This window comes from Mobula hypostoma, chromosome 15 (genome assembly GCF_963921235.1).
Source record: "Mobula hypostoma chromosome 15, sMobHyp1.1, whole genome shotgun sequence".
In the NCBI taxonomy this organism is placed as follows: domain Eukaryota; kingdom Metazoa; phylum Chordata; class Chondrichthyes; order Myliobatiformes; family Myliobatidae; genus Mobula; species Mobula hypostoma.
In genome coordinates this window covers 21,954,156-21,971,465 of record NC_086111.1, presented here as the reverse complement: position 1 = coordinate 21,971,465, position 17,310 = coordinate 21,954,156, and the positions used below count along the sequence as shown (strand labels likewise).

Below are 17,310 nucleotides of genomic sequence, written 5' to 3'. Positions count from 1 at the left end.
CACCCTTCCCTTAACTGCAATCTGAGCCCGTCCACCCACTTTGGTCTTGCCCACCCATCCCCTAATCCCCTGTCCCCAACTCCAGCCTCATCCCCACTTCCTATTTCCAATGCCACCTATCCCTCTATCCACTCCAGGCTCTTCTTCTTGAAAAGTTTAATGGCCATTGGCAGACTAACATGAAGTACATTGCCGCCACCTATTGAGTTGGAGAATGGAGCCAAGAGACAGGAAATATACCCATTAAATTCTCCCCCCGACCCCCCCAAAAGACACAAATAAGTTCAAAAAGTCTAATGCTTTTCAGAGAGTCAAATACCCCCTTATATACATTAATATATCAGTGATATCCTAAAGAACTTTCCATGTTAAATTATATCTGACCCACAGATCTCAGTTTAACAATTATGTTTCCTTTATGTCTCATTGGAACTGCACCCAAACACTATATACGGCACCATTGCTTGACAGATGCCAGTATCATGCATATTAATTCTGAACAGGGAATTATTAAGCCTAGTATGTCCAATAAGTCAATACGCAAGTATAACTTCTTCTCTCCTTTTATACCCATCTCCCATTTGAGTTCCCACCATCTTCTGAATTCTATATAAATGCTATCATTTATTTTCATTATCCCAACTTTCTTGCCACAATGACTGAATAGACTTTTAAATTATGGCCTTCATTTCCCCTTTGTGCAAAGACACCACTACATTTATATCCTTAATTTTAAGTGATTGTTTGGCATGTCTCACACCTCGTTTCCTACAATCAATGGGCAGGAACCTAAATGAAATGGATATACAGGCCTAGACCCTGTTGTCTCAAAAGATGTCGTCCAATCTCAAGAAGAATATCTGGCCGACAATTTGAAATATCTGTTTTAATAAATGCCAACACAGAATGAATTAGAGCACAGAAGTACATAATCAGGGCCTACGTCTTTCACCCATTCCAAGGCTAAAATGTTATCAACCATCTCAGAAGTGAATACTGATACTTTGTCTGATAATATTTTCTCAATAGTCACCTGAAACATTGGAACATAATCAGAAACAGCTGAATAACCTGTCAATGGATCTGTTGAACCATCTGTGTGTCTTCTGAAGGGCAACTAGGGATGGTCAATAAATGCTGGCTTAGCTGGTGATACCCACATCCCATAAATAAACAAACAAATAAATAAATAAATACAAGAGTCGATAATATCTGCCTTGTATATATCATGTGCCACTGCTAAATAATCATTCCTCATCGTGATCTTTTCCTGAAGGCCCAAATCAACCACTGGCAAAGGGAAAAACCATGGAGGAGTGACAGAAAGGGGTACACTGGGCCCATAACCCACATTAAACAAACCAAGATTTTGTGCCCATTCATTTCCCATTAACCCCAAAATGGAAGACATAGAAACACAGAAAATAGGTGGAGTAGGTCATTCGGCCCTTCCAGCCTGCACCACCATTCAGTATGATCATGGCTGATCATCCAACTCAGAACCCTGTACCTGCCTTCTCTCCATACCCCCTGATCCCTTTAGCCACAAGGGCCATATCTAACTCCCTCTTAAATATATCCAATGAACTGGCCTCAACTGTTTCCTGTGGCAGAGAATTCCACAGATTCACCACTCTCTGTGTGAAGAAGTTTTTCCTCATCTCAGTCCTAAAAGGTTTCCCCTTTATCCTCAAACTGTGACCCCTTGTTCTGGAGTTCCCCAACATCGGGAACAATCTTCCTGCATCTAGCCTGTCTAATCCCTTTAGAATTTTATACGTTTCAATAAGATCCCCCCTCAATCTTCTAAATTCCAGAGAGTATAAGCATGGTCGATCCAGTCTTTCATCATATGAAAGTCCTGCCAACCCAGGAATCAACCTGGTGAACCTTCTTTGTACTCCTTCTATGGCAAGAATGTCTTTCCTCAGATTAGGGGACCAAAACTGCACAAAATACTCCAGGTGTGGTCTCACCAAGGCCTTATACAACTGCAGTAGTAGCTCCCTGCTCCTGTACTCGAATCCTCTTGCTATGAATGTCAGCATACCATTCGCCTTTTTCACCACCTGCTGTACCTGCATGCCCACTTTCAATGACTGGTGTATAATGACACCCAAGTCTCGTTGCAAAAGACCTTACTAATGCTGTGCTCCCAACACTCTTGGATGACCAACTCTACGGACTCTGTTGTTGTAGAGTGCTGTCAATCATGGCGACCCTATGGGATAGTGTAGTTGTCCACAGGGGTATCTGCATTTCTTCCATGCAGATATTGCTGCCCAGATTGGGGACCCGGCCAGACTCAGGACCATCTGCCTCAAAATCCTGCGCTCATGCCATTACATCACCCACTGGCCCGATAGACCAGTCCTCTTGGGTTAACCCAATAAACCGTTGCTACCTATAACCTGCATAGATGTAAAGGTATTTCATCCATTTCTACCAATAATGACCAAATTGGGGAAGATTTAATAGCACCACAACATAATCTCAATGCTTGAGTTTGAACTTCATCTCCGGGCTTTAAGACCGCTGATGAGCCTGATCCATAAGCTACACATTCATAATTCAAAGAAAGATCTGCACTCCGGAGTCCGGACTCGCCGCACGTTCATTATTCTCTCCCTAACCAACACTTGCTCCTCCATCTCAGGCCGGAGTTAAAATGGCGCCGCACTGCCCGCACGCCATTGGACGGGAGAAGTCTAACCTCCGGCTCGACCGGTTTCCGCGTATTTACATTACGACAGAAAATGATTAAGCATTCACCATCTCGGACGTTGTGAGTAGCAGCAGAGTTCGCCTTCCACCGTACAGCGAGTGGCGAAGAGAAAGCGAAACTACTCGGAGAGTGGGTGTGCACGGACGGACGGATGGACAAGCTGGCGGAGGGATGGAAGAAGGGGGCCCGCCAGGACGGGCAGAAAGGCCGGGGTTCGAGAGAGGGTGCGCGTGCGGGGGAGGACAGTCCGAGGTAAGGGGCGCACGCGTGGGGTGGGGGGAGAGGGTGCGCACGCGACGGTGGGGGGTGGGGAGACAGGCCGGGGTGAGAGAGAGGGTGCGCGCGGGGTGGGGTGGGACGGGCCGGGCCGGGGTTGGAGAGTGGGTGCGCGCGCGGGGATGGGGGGGAGGAGACAGGCCGGGGTGCGCGCGCGGGGGCTGGCGGCGAGTTGTCCCAAGGAAATGCGGGGGTGAGGACGGTGGAAGATGTGAGGAGAATGACGGTGAGCACCAAAGTGGGTGTCATGGCTTGCACTGCGTGGCTGGGGTGGGGTCAGCGGAATTAATGGAGAGGAGGGAATTAACGTGAGGAGTGATGTATGGTGGGAGGTCCCCATAAGTGACAGCAAGTCTGAGGAGGTGCCTCTGGAGTGTGAGTGATAGTGAGTTCATGGAGTGGAAATCGGGAGTGATGAGGTGATGTTGGTGGGGGTCTGGGGTATGATGATGTTCAGAGGGAGGTTTAAAGTAAGCATAAAGGGAAAACGAGAAAGTAATAAGGACCAAGTGAGAATGTAGGGTACTAGTTTTGTACAGGTGAACATTGAGGGTGTTCTGGGTGAAAATATAGCAAGAATGAATAGCAGTTATGAGTTAAGATTGTCTGAGGTATTGGGGAAGTGAGGGTGAGGAGAGACACCTGGGATAAGAACAAGGATAGGTAATGTACAAATTAGGCTTATGCAACAAGAATTCAAGTACACAAGAATGAGACAGGGATTCCTTTGCAAAATCTGAGAGAGTAGTACAGTAACTGTTTTGGAGGTCCTACATGCTAAAATGCTACGTAGCCAAGGACATATTGATGTTGGAGGGCATTACTTTGCCATTGTAGAAAAAAAGCATATCACTGTTAAAATTACTGTATGTATTTCTCCAGAATTCCCAATCCATCTGGATCATCTTCCTGGTCTCTTCTTCAGACCTGTTCTTACTAATCACTGACACAATATTGACCTCTTTGATTTTTCCACATCCATTGGTCATTCTTCCCTATCTCTTTCTGATCTTACAGCATTGCATTCACTCAGTACCAACTAAGTATCACCTTCAAACTTACTGGCAGTATCACATTTTGAAGAAATGATATCTTTCTTGCAGGAGGTCAAACATCGTCTCTCAGACACTAGTTCATCTCCATCCAGACCACTACTCCATTAATCAATATCAGCCATCCTATTTCCTCAGGAGGTCTTCCCTTTATACCTTCCAGCACTATAACCTCATATCCTTGTATGGCTAGCTTGTATGTCATAGCCAAGATCCACAAGCAGGACTTTTGGAGAACACCACCTAGTCCTCCATCAAATTAGTTCTTCCTAACTTGATGCCATCCTTTTCACCTGATACAAATATGGTATGTCTTGTACTGTCTGCCATTTGACTTTTTCCAACTTCCTGAGCCAATTTGGCCCATCTTTACCATGGACATACAAACCCTTTACACTCCAATTCCATTCTTAGATGGTCTGAGTTCTCTCCACCAACACATGCTTTCACATGCCTGGACTTGATCTTGCATTGATGAACTTCGTCTACTTGCTTTTGTCAGATCAAGGGAGTAGCTATGGGAACTCCACCTATATCTGTTGATTTTTGGAATATGTGGAAAGATACAGCATGGAAACAGGACCATCAGCACACCAAATCCCCATTGACCATCAAGCATCCATATTTACACTAATGTATTTTATTCATTTTGTATGCCCATCCCACAAATTCTAACACTCTTCAGTACATATGGACAACTTATCGCGGCTAACCCACATCTTTGATATGGGAGGAACACAGGAAAAGCCCACGGAATAGCACAGGAGGAAAGTGCAAACTCTACTGTCTCTCTATGGAGACAGCACCAGAAGTCAGGATCAAGTTATGACATGGCTGTTGTGCCTCTGTACGGCCCCCCTTCTTTCTCAACTCTTTCAGATACATTTATTTTTCCACAGGTGCTTCATGACCTATTGAATGTTTACTGCATTTTTGTTTTTCATTTCAGACTTTCATCATAGAAACATAGAAACATAGAAAATAGGTGCAGGAGTAGGCCATTCGGCCCTTCGAGCCTGCACCGCCATTTATTATGATCATGGCTGATCATCCAACTCAGAACCCAGCCTTCCCTCCATACCCCCTGACCCCTGTAGCCACAAGGGCCATATCTAACTTCCTTTTAAACATAGCTAATGAACTGGCCTCAACAGTTTGCTGTGGCAGAGAATTCCACAGATTCACCACTCTCTGTGTGAAGAAGTTTTTCCTAACCTCGGTCCTAAAAGGCTTCCCCTCTATCCTCAAACTGTGACCCCTCGTTCTAGACCTCCCCAACATCGGGAACAATCTTCCTGCATCTAGCCTGTCCAATCCCTTTAGGATCTTATACGTTTCAATCAGATCCCCCCTCAATCTTCTAAATTCCAACGAGTACAAGCCCAGTTCATCCAGTCTTTCTTCATATGAAAGACCTGCCATCCCAGGAATCAATCTGGTGAACCTTCTTTGTACTCCCTCTATGGCAAAGATGTCTTTCCTCAGATTAGGGGACCAAAACTGCACACAATACTCCAGGTGTGGTCTCACCAAGGCCTTGTACAACTGCAGTAGTACCTCCCTGCTCCTGTACTCGAATCCTCTCGCTATAAATGCCAGCATACCGTTCGCCTTTTTCACCGCCTGCTGTACCTGCATGCCCACTTTCAATGACTGGTGTATAATGACACCCAGGTCTCGTTGCACCTCCCCTTTTCCTAATCGGCCACCATTCAGATAATAATCTGTTTTCCTATTTTTGCCACCAAAGTGGATAACTTCACATTTATCCACATTAAATTGCATCTGCCATGAGTTTGCCCACTCACCCAACCTATCCAAGTCACCCTGCATCCTCTTAGCATCCTCCTCACTGCTAACACTGCCACCCAGCTTCGTGTCATCCGCAAACTTGGAGATGCTGCATTTAATTCCCTCATCCAAGTCATTAATATATATTGTAAACAACTGGGGTCCCAGCACTGAGCCTTGCGGTACCCCACTAGTCACCGCCTGCCATTCTAAAAAGGTCCCGTTTATTCCCACTCTTTGCTTCCTGTCTGCTAACCAATTCTCCACCCACACCAATACCTTACCCCCAATACCGTGTGCTTTAAGTTTGCACACTAATCTCCTATGTGGGACCTTGTCAAAAGCCTTTTGAAAATCCAAATATACCACATCCACTGGTTCTCCCCTATCCACTCTACTAGTTACATCCTCAAAAAATTCTATGAGATTCGTCAGACATGATTTTCCTTTCACAAATCCATGCTGACTTTGTCCGATCATTTCACCGCTTTCCAAATGTGCTGTTATCACATCCTTGATAACTGACTCCAGCAGTTTCCCCACCACCGACGTTAGGCTAACCGGCCTATAATTCCCCGGTTTCTCTCTCCCTCCTTTTTTAAAAAGTGGGGTTACATTAGCCACCCTCCAATCCTCAGGAACTAGTCCAGAATCTAACGAGTTTTGAAAAATTATCACTAATGCATCCACTATTTCTTGGGCCACTTCCTTAAGCACTCTGGGATGCAGACCATCTGGCCCTGGGGATTTATCTGCCTTCAATCCCTTCAATTTACCTAACACCACTTCCCTACTAACATGTATTTCGCTCAGTTCCTCCATCTCACTGGACCCTCTGTCCCTTACTATTTCTGGAAGATTATTTATGTCCTCCTTAGTGAAGACAGAACCAAAGTAATTATTCAATTGGTCTGCCATGTCCTTGCTCCCCATAATCAATTCACCTGTTTCTGTTTGCAGGGGACCTACATTTGTCTTTATCAGTCTTTTCCTTTTTACATATCTATAAAAGCTTTTACAGTCCGTTTTTATGTTCTCTGCCAGTTTTCTCTCATAATCTTTTTTCCCCTTCCTAATTAAGCCCTTTGTCCTCCTCTGCTGAACTCTGAATTTCTCCCAGTCCTCAGGTGAGCCACTTTCTCTGGCTAATTTGTATGCTACTTCTTTGAAATTGATACTATCCCTAATTTCTCTTGTCAGCCACGGGTGCACTACCTTCCTTGATTTATTCTTTTGCCAAACTGGGATGAACAATTGTTGTAGTTCATCCATGCAACCTTTAAATGCCTGCCATTGCATATCCACCGTCAATCCTTGAAGTGTCATTTGCCAGTCTATCTTAGCTAATTCATGTCTCATACCTTCAAAGTTACCCCTCTTTAAGTTCAGAACCTTTGTTTCTGAATTAACTACGTCACTCTCCATGTTAATGAAGAATTCCAACATATTATGGTCACTCTTACCCAAGGGGCCTCTCACGACAAGATCGCTAATTAACCCTTCCTCATTGCTCAAAACCCAGTCCAGAATAGCCTGCTCTCTAGTCGGTTCCTCGACATGTTGGTTCAAAAAAAAACCATCCCGCATACATTCCAAGAAATCCTCTTCCTCAGCACCTTTACCAATTTGGTTCACCCAGTCTACATGTAGATTGAAGTCACCCATTATAACTGCTGTTCCTTTATTGCACACATTTCTAATTTCCTGTTTAATACCATCTCCGACCTCACTACTACTGTTAGGTGGCCTGTACACAACTCCCACCAGCGTCTTCTGCCCCTTAGTGTTACGCAGCTCTACCCATATCGATTCCACATCTTCCCGGCTTATGTCCTTCCTTTCTATTGCGTTAATCTCTTTTTTAACCAGCAACGCCACCCCACCTCCCCTTCCTTCGTGTCTATCCCTCCTGAATATTGAATATCCCTGAACGTTGAGCTCCCATCCCTGGTCACCCTGGAGCCATGTCTCTGTGATCCCAACTATATCATAATCATTAATAACAATCTGCACTTTCAATTCATCCACCTTATTACGAATGCTCCTTGCATTGACACATAAAGCCTTCAGGCACTCTTTTACAACTCTCTTAGCCCTTTTTAATGCTTGCCCTGGATTTGTCGGCCTGCCACTTTTACTTTTCCCCTTTGTACTTTTTGCTTCTACGCTCACTTTACACCCCTCTGTCTCTCTGCACTGGTTCCCATCCCTCTGTTGTGAACTAACCTCCTCACACCTAGCCGCTTTAATTTGATTCCCACCCCCCAACCATTCTAGTTTAAAGTCACCTCAGTAGCCCCCGCTAATCTCCCTGCCAGGATATTGGTCCCCCGAGGATTTAAGTGTAACCCGTCCTTTTTGTACAGGTCACACCTGCGCCAAAAGAGGTCCCAATGATCCAAAAACTTGAATCCCTGCCCCCTGCTCCAATCCCTCAGCCACGCATTTATCCTCCACCTCATCGCATTCCTACTCTCACTGTCGCGTGGCACAGGCAGTAATCCCGAGATTACTACCTTTGCGGTCCTTTTTCTCAACTCCCTTCCTAGCTCCCTATATTCTTCTTTCAGGACCTCATCCCTTTTCCTACCTATGTCATTGGTACCTATATGTACCAGGACCTCTGGCTCTTCACCCTCCCACTTCAGGATATCTTGGACACGATCAGAAATATCCTCTGCAGTTTTTTTAAAATTCTTATTGAATTTAGAGAAGTATGTAGTGTCTATGCTCAGGGGATCTCTGTCATTAATTTTTGCAAATAGCTTCACTGTCCATACTATTAAAATGGACAATGAACATGGGTTCATTGCTTTTCATTCATGAATAATTGCCTGTGTGTTTGCTATCATTGTATTGATCCTGAAGTCGTTCATTTATATGAGGGTCTTTGAATGCTTGATAACCAAGATTTTATTTTATTGCAGTGAGGTAGCTTTGAGGCCGAGTTGTCAGAAGCAAAAGATGTTCGGGGATGCCACCTTCACTGCCTCTCCATTAAAATACAGGAAACACACAATTCAGCTCCAACAGGACCAAACAGACGATAGTAGTGGCTTGGGATGTGATCACACAAGGAAGATCATTCAGAAAACTGGCAAAGGACAGGAGCCAGTTGATGGCCGTAATGAACAAATGAATGTCACATCAAATATAATTTCTTCTGAAAACTCTGATCATTCACGAGGCCACAGTTTCTATGATAAAGATACACGGAAAATGTGTTATCCACTGAGGAAAACTTTATTTAGTGACAAAAGTTGCCATCAACAAAGTTTTATGTCAAGACCTGTGATGGTGGAGCCTGATAAGGTACTTTATAACAGTATCATCTATTTTGTAGTTAAAGAGTTATGAACCCATATTGCATTAATCTGATGGTTGCAGTTATTCGGACTCAACATGACGTGCAAAAGAATTTGTTTCTGAAAAAAATGACCTATCAGGTAGGTGAAGCAAAACCCATAATCTCTGTAAATGTAAATCTCTACCAACCTTATAGTTCCCACACCTCGCACTTCCCGTTTCTACCACCTACCCAAGATCCACAAACCTGCCTGTCCTGGCCGACCTATTGTCTCAGCTTGCTCCTGCCCCACCGAACTCGTTTCTGCATACCTCGACACTGTTTTATCACCCCTTGTTCAATCCCTTCCTACCTATGTTCGTGACACTTCTCACGCTCTTAAACTTTTCGATGATTTTAAGTTCCCTGGCCCCCACTGCTTTATTTTCACCATGGATGTCCAGTCCCTATATACTTCCATCCCCCATCAGGAAGGTCTCAAAGCTCTACGCTTCTTTTTGGATTCCAGACCTAATCAGTTCCCCTCTACCACCACTCTGCTCCGTCTAGCGGAATTAGTCCTTACTCTTAATAATTTCTTCTTTGCTTCCTTCTACTTCCTCCAAACTAAAGGTGTAGCTGTGGGCACCCGTATGGGTTCTAGCTATGCCTGCCTTTTCGTTGGCTTTGTGGAACAATCTATGTTCCATGCCTATTCTGGTATCTGTCCCCCACTTTTCCTTCGCTACATCGACAACTGCATTGGTGCTGCTTCCTGCACGCATGCAGAGCTCGTTGACTTTATTAACTTTGCCTCCAACTTTCACCCTGCCCTCAAGTTTACCTGGTCCATTTCCAACACCTCCCTCCCCTTTCTAGATCTTTCTGTCTCTATCTCTGGAGACAGCTTATCCACTGATGTCTACTATAAGCCTACTGACTCTCACAGCTATCTGGACTATTCCCATTCTCACCCTGTCTCTTGTAAAAACGCCATCCCCTTCTCGCAATCCCTCCGTCTCCACCGCATCTGCTCTCAGGATGAGGCTTTTCATTCTAGGATGAGGGAGATGTCCTCCTTTTTCAAAGAAAGGGGCTTCCCTTTCTCCACTATCAACTCTGCTCTTAAACGCATCTCCCCCATTTCACGTACATCTGCTCTCACTCCATCCTCCCGCCACCCCACTAGGAATAGGGTTCCCCTGGTCCTCACCTACCACCCCACCAGCCTCCGGGTCCAACATATTATTCTCTGTAACTTCCGCCATCTCCAACGGGATCCCACCACTAAGCACATCTTTCTCTCCCCCCCCCCCGCTTTCCGCAGGGATCACTCCCTATGCGACTCCCTTGTCCATTCGTCCCCCCCATCCCTCCCCACTGATCTCCCTCCTGGCACTTATCCGTGTAAGCGGAACAAATGCTACACATGCCCTTACACTTCCTCCCTTACCACCATTCAGGGCCCCAAACAGTCCTTCCAGGTGAGGCGACACTTCACCTGTGAGACGGCTGGTGTGATATACTGCGTCCGGTGCTCCCGATGTGGCCTTTTATATATTGGCGAGACCCAACGCAGACTGGGAGACCGCTTTGCTGAACACCTACGCTTTGTCCGCCAGAGAAAGCAGGATCTCCCAGTGGCCACACATTTTAATTCCACGTCCCATTCCCTTTCTGACATGTCTATCCACGGCCTCCTCTGCTGTAAAGATGAAGCCACACTCAGGTTGGAGGAACAACACCTTATATTCCGCTGGGTAGCCTCCAACCTGATGGCATGAACATCGACTTCTCTAACTTCCGCTAATGCCCCACCTCCCCCTCGTACCCCATCTGTTATTTATTTTTATACACACATTCTTTCTCTCACTCTCCTTTTTCTCCCTCTGTCCCTCTGACTATACCCCTTGCCCATCCTCTGGGTTTCCCCCCCCCACTGTCTTTCTTCCCGGACCTCCTGTCCCATGATCCTCTCGTATCCCTTTTGCCAATCACCTGTCCAGCTCTTGGCTCCATCCCTCCCCCTCCTGTCTTCTCCTATCATTTTGGGTCTCCCCCTCCCCCTCCCACTTTCAAATCTCTTACTCACTCTTCCTTCAGTTAGTCCTGACGAAGGGTCTCGGCCTGAAACGTCGACTGTACCTCTTCCTAGAGATGCTGCCTGGCCTGCTGCGTTCACCAGCAACTTTGATGTGTGTTGCTTGAATTTACAGCATCTGCAGAATTCCTGTTGTTTGCGTTTTTAAAATCTCTGTAAATGTACACAATTAAATTCGTTAGTTCCTTTTTGTGATGTGAGATGGGATAGTTCATTGGTGCATGATGTACAGCCTGCAGCTGGCTCACAAGGTCTTTCTTTTTGTCTACTCAGCCATTGCGCCCTCCATTGTGGGCCAGCTGGACTACAAGTCCTACCATTTAGTTCAGATCCCCTTCATATGAAGGCAAATCGTAGCTCTCCATAAATAAGGAGGTACTTGATTCCTCAGTGGGGTTAAAGGTGGAAAACTCCCCAGGACAGAATGGGATTTATATCAGTCTGTTATGGGACACTAGGGAAAACTTCTGATTAAGATTTTTAAATCTTTGCTGAAACAAGTGAAAATACCATGCTATCCCTTCTCAAGACAGGCAACAGGGTAAAGCATGATAATTATAGTTTCAATAGGTACATTTAATGTCAGAGAAATGTGTACACTATACATTCTGAAATTTTTTTCTTCGCAAACATCCACGAAAACAGAGGAGTGCTCCAAAGAATGAAAGACAGTTAAATGTTAGAACCCAAAGGCCCCCCCAGCTCCCCCCTCCCATGCATAAGCAGCAGCAAAGCAACTACGCCCCCTCCCCCACCAGCAGAAAAAGCATCTACACCCTCCCCCGAGCACTCAAGCTCTATGATCTTAACATCAGTGGTACAGAAGATACTGGAAAATTTTCTCAGAGAGGATAAATGATCACTTGAAAGATAGGGCTAATCAAAGATGGCAAGCATGGCTGTAAAGTGATCACAAAGTTTATTGATAAGGGCAGTGTCATATCTGTGATTAGTAAAGCCTTTGGGTCAAGTTGGCAATTGGATCCAAAATTGACTTGGCAGCGGGAGACAGTTGATGGTAGAGAATTTTTTTTTTTGATTGAATACATGTGACTAGTGTCGCACAAGGATCGGTTTTGGGTCCTTTGCTGTTTGAATTATGTCTGAATGATGTCAATGTCAGAGACATCAGTAGGTTCGCAGATGACACAAAATTGCTGGAGTTGTTGATAGTATGGATGATAGGTAGCTGAGAGATCGATGTACTGGTGAAATGGGCTGAAAAATGGTAGTTGAGGTTTTAATCCAGATGTGAGGTGATGCACTTTGGACTATTCTTGAGGCTGGGACATACCAGGAATGGTAAGGCAAGCACGAGGAAATATGCAGATGCTGGAATTTCAAGCAACACACGCAAAAAATGCTGGTGGACAGGCCAGGCAGCATCTATAGGAAGAGGTATAGTCGACGTTTTGGGCCGAGACCCTTTGTCAGGATTGACGAAGGGGCTCGACCCGAAATGTCGACTGTACCTCTTCCTATAGATGCTGCCTGGCCTGCTGCGTTCTACCAGCATTTTTAGGAACGGTAAGGTATTGGTATTGAGAAATAGCGGGTCATGAGGTTCAAGTCTGTAGAAAGCGGCAACACAGGTAGTGAAGTGATTAGGAAGGCATATGGGATACTGGCTTTCAATTGTCAGGGCATTGAATACAGTAGGGTGGTTACGCTCCAGCTTTATAAAACTTTGGACAGACCTAAAGAGGAGCACTACATGGATTTCTGATCAGCATACTGTGGGATGAATGTGATAGCAATGGAGTGGGTACGGAAGAGATTCACCAGGATGATGTATGGGATGGAGCAGTTCTGTTATGGAGCGACACTGGAGAAGATGGGTCATTTCTCTCAGGAGTGAGGAGACTAAGGGGACATGGGGGGTACAGATAGGGAAACTTGCCCCTTTTCAGAGGTGTATAAAACTAGACATAGGGTAAGTGAGCAGAGATTTGGAGGAGACCTGAAGGGGGAGGGGGGAATCTCTCTTCACCTAGAAAATAGTATGTACTTGGCATGCAATGTCTGAGAGAGTGGCTGAAGCTGAGACACTAAGACCATTGAAGAAGTGTTTAGGTGAACACTTGAATTGCCTAGGCATGGATGGCTATGAACCAATGGGTGGTTGGAAGGTGAGATTAAAACGGATAATGCCACTGATCAGCGTGGACGAATTGGGCTAAAAGGTCTGTTTCCATGCTCTATTAATCTGAGTTTACGTTTAATACTGCCTATCTTAATCATTTAAAATGTTATAATTTAATGACTCTGTATAACATGTAGTGGGTTTTGTGGATGGGTTAGGGTTAGTTCATGGCCGTCTATGCTCAGGCAATCAAAGTTCAAAGTAAATTTATTATCAAAGTACATATATGTCACCATATACAACCCTGAGATTCATTTTCTTGTATGCATACTCAGTTAATCCAAGAATCATAATAGAATCAATGAAAGACCACACCCAATAGGGCAGACAGACAACTAATGTGCAAAAGACAACAAACTATGCAAATAGAAAAAGAATTAAACAATAATAAAAAAAAATGAGTAATAAAGATCAAGAACATGAGATGAAGAGTCCTTGAAAGTGAGCCCATAGGTTGTGAGAACAATTCAGTTATGGGGTGAGTGAAGTTGTCCCCTCTGATTCAAGAGCCTGATGGACTGTAGTAACTGTTCCTGAACCTGATAGTGTGAGTCCTGAGGTTCCTGTAAAGTCATCCTAATGGTAGGATTGAGAAAAGAGCATGACTTAGTGGGGATCTCTGATGATGGGTGCTGCTTACTTGCAACAATACTCAGTGTAGATGTGCTTAATGGTGGGGAGAGCTTTACCAATGATAGACTGGGCCGTATCCACTACTTTTTGTAGGATTTTCCATTCAATGGCATTGGTCTTTCCATACCAGCCTGTGATGCAACCAGTCAGTGCACTCTCCACTGCACATCTATAGAAGTTTGTCCTGTCGAATCTTCACAAACTTCTAAGGAAATAGAGGCACTGCCCTGCTTTCTTCGTAATTGCATTTATGTGCTGGGCCTGGGACAGGCACTTGGAAATGATAATACCAAGGATTTTAAAGTTGCTGACCCTTCCGCCTTTGATCTCCTGGTGAGGACTGTCTCATGGACCTCAGGATTTCTCCTCGTGAAGTCAAAAATCAACTCCCGGTCTTGCTAACATTGTTGTTGTTATGGCACCACTCGGCCAGATTTCCAGTTTCCCATCTATTTGCTGATCCATCACCACCTTTGATTCGGCCAAAGACAGTGGTGTCATCCAGCAAAATTAAAAATGGTATTGGAGCTGTACTTGGCCTGAGTCATAAATATAAAGCAAGTAGAGCAGGGGCTAAGCACACAGCCTTGTAGTGCACCCGTGCTGATGGAGATTGTGGAGGAAATGTTGCTGCCAATCCAAACTGCCTGGGGTTTGGTTTGCAAGAGGATTCTATTGCACAAGGAGGGATTGACGCCAATGTCTTGAAGCTTATTGATTAGTTTTGAGGGGATGATGGTACTTATCCAGTGTTTGTCTGGACAGTTCTCAGCGACTCGGCTTCAAACACTCTTTCAGACAGTGCATTCCGGTTTACAACCACTACTTTATCAGGGCTGATTGGAAGCATTCAGAACTTTTAATGATCCAGTAGTTAATTTTTTGTTTGTATCTCCTCCAACTATAATCAGAAGCATAGATCAATAGCAATAAGCTTCATAATTCTCCCAAATCCATGTAAAGCACAATGCCCTGGCAAAGACTAAAACATTATTGAGGTTGTCAGCATATGAGTGGTCAGGCACATTTCTGAGTTAGCAGGGGTGGAGGGTGGGAGAAGATTTGAAACCTATTCTGGGTTGTGGAATAATATGTATTCTTCACTGCCTATGCAGGTGAACAGAGCATTAAAAAACTGCAAAAATGAGGAGAGTCAATGAAAGTTAAAATTGACAACCCGTTCCTCTTATTTTCCCCACTCTGCCTCTTGCCTCTTCTCCTCATCTGCCTGTCACCACCGCTTGGTGCCCCGCACCTTCCCTTTTTCTCATTATCCACTCTCCTCTCCTGTTAATTTCCTTCTTCTCCAGCCCTTTTCCTTTTCCACTTGTCACCTCCATGCTTCACACTTCACATACCCCTCTCCCACCCACCTGGCTTCTAGCTTGTCTTCCTCCCCTCCCCCACCTTCTTATTCTGGCCTCTGCCTCTTTTCTTTCAAGCCCTGATGAAGGATCTCAGCCCAAAACATAGATGCTGCCTGACCTGCTGAGTTCTGCCAGCATTTTGTGCATGAACCTTTCCCCCACCCTGTCTTGTATTTCCAAACTTGAACAGTAACATTATTTAAAGATTAACTTGTAGCTTGTGCTTGTGTTCTTGTATGTGGTATGAATGTCCTTATTGGGAATATTCTTGGTGTAGGGAAGAGGAGTTGAGGCATATGGGAAGGCTTTTTTCATCTGCAGTATATGCAGAATCATCATGATGCTGCCTCTTATGGGAGGAAACGAGTTCCATTAGTTTTCAGAATAAATACCCCTCGTAGACATACTACCATTGCTTGGTTAACATATTTTACTTAGTTAAACTCATAAAAAAAAATCCACTGAACTCTTACGAAGCACTGGTTAGTTTACAATTGAGAAGTGTGACCAGTTATATTCACCATCATTCAGGAGGTATACAAAGGTCTCAGATGAGCTGCAGAAAATCTCCAGTGATGAGGGAAATAAGCTATAAAATAATGGAGTGGAGAACCTGGGTATGAAAGCAAGCTAGTTAAAGACTGACACTATTGACCCAGAAAAAGAATAAATTCAAATAACAAGAGAAAATCTGCAGATGCTGGAAATCCGAGCAACACACACAAAATGCAGGTGGAACTCAGAAGGTCAGGAGGCATCTATGGGGGAAAAAAAGTACGGTTGACGTTTCGGGCTGAAACCCTTCGATAGGACTGGGGGAAAAAAATGAGTAGAGTTAAAAGTTGGGGGGAGGGGAGGAAGGGAGAGAGAACCACCAGGTGACAGGTGAAACCTGGAGGGGGAGGGATGAAGTGAAGAGCTGAGAAGTTGATTGGTGAAAGAGCCAGAAGGCCATGGAAGAAAGAGAAAGGGGGAAGTAGTGCCAGAGGGAGGTGGTGGGTGGGCTTGGAGATGAGGTGAGAGAGGGAAAAGTTGATGGGAAATAGAGAAGAGTGGTGTGTTGGGGGCATTACTGCGTGTTTGACAAACCGATGTTCATGCTGTCAGGTTGGAGGCTACCCAAATGGAATAAATTCAAGGTTACAAGGTTCTTTCAACCTAAATGTAACCTTATCATGACAGTGGAGAAGGCCATGGATGGACATATCGGAATGGGAAGTGGAATTAAAATGGATGGCCACTGGGAGATCCCACTTGGTCTGGTATTGGAGCGTAAATGCTCAGTGAAGCGGTCTCCCAATCTACGTAGGGTCTCACCGAAGTACAGGAGGCCACACTGGGAGCCCCGAACACAGTAAATGACCCCCCAACAAATTCACAGGTGAATTGTTACCCAGCTGGAAGGATTGTTTAGGGCCCTAGATGGTAGGGAGGAGGTGTAAGGCCAGGTGTAGCACTTGTTCCGCTTGGAAGAATAAGTGCCAGGAAGGAGATCAGTGTGAAGTGATGAATGGACAAGGGAGTCACATAGGGAGTGATCCCTGCAGAAAGCAGGAAATGGGGGTAGTGAAAGATGTGCTTGGTGGTGGGATCCTGTTGGAGGTGGCAGAAGTTTCGGAGAATTATATGTTGGATGTGGAGGCTGGTGGAGTGGTAGGTGAGGACAAGAGGAACGCTGTCCCTGGTAGGGTGGCGGGTGGATGGGGTAAGAGCAAATGTGTGTGATGAGCTGGGAAGTTGATTGGTGAAAGAGATGGAAGGCCATGGAAGAAAGAAAAAGGGGGAAGGAGCACCAGAAGGAGACTTCATGCATGTCTGCACATCTGGTCTGCTACGGCTCTTGAATTTTTAAAAAATATATGTTATATTCTAAATTTACTGGTTTAAATGCAGGATATGTAGCATATTTGACAAGACCAGTAGCTGTGGGGATCTT

General features: G+C 45.0%; 1 protein-coding gene across 3 annotated transcripts in view; it reads left to right on the top strand.

The window, feature by feature from the left end:
• Positions 1-2,009: 2,009 nt before the first annotated feature.
• Positions 2,010-17,310, top strand: part of tatdn2 (TatD DNase domain containing 2) — a 30,961-nt gene continuing 15,660 nt past the window's right edge. The window contains exons 1-2 of one of the 3 annotated variants that reach the window (XM_063067837.1): positions 2,010-2,977; positions 8,772-9,156. In XM_063067837.1, coding sequence (XP_062923907.1) covers positions 2,877-2,977; positions 8,772-9,156 — 486 coding nt within the window. In that variant the 5' untranslated portion in view covers positions 2,010-2,876. Of the gene's footprint in view, positions 2,978-3,150; positions 3,228-8,771; positions 9,157-9,176; positions 9,291-17,310 lie in introns of those variants that run through there. The other 2 variants (XM_063067838.1, XM_063067839.1) reach the window with 2 other exon arrangements.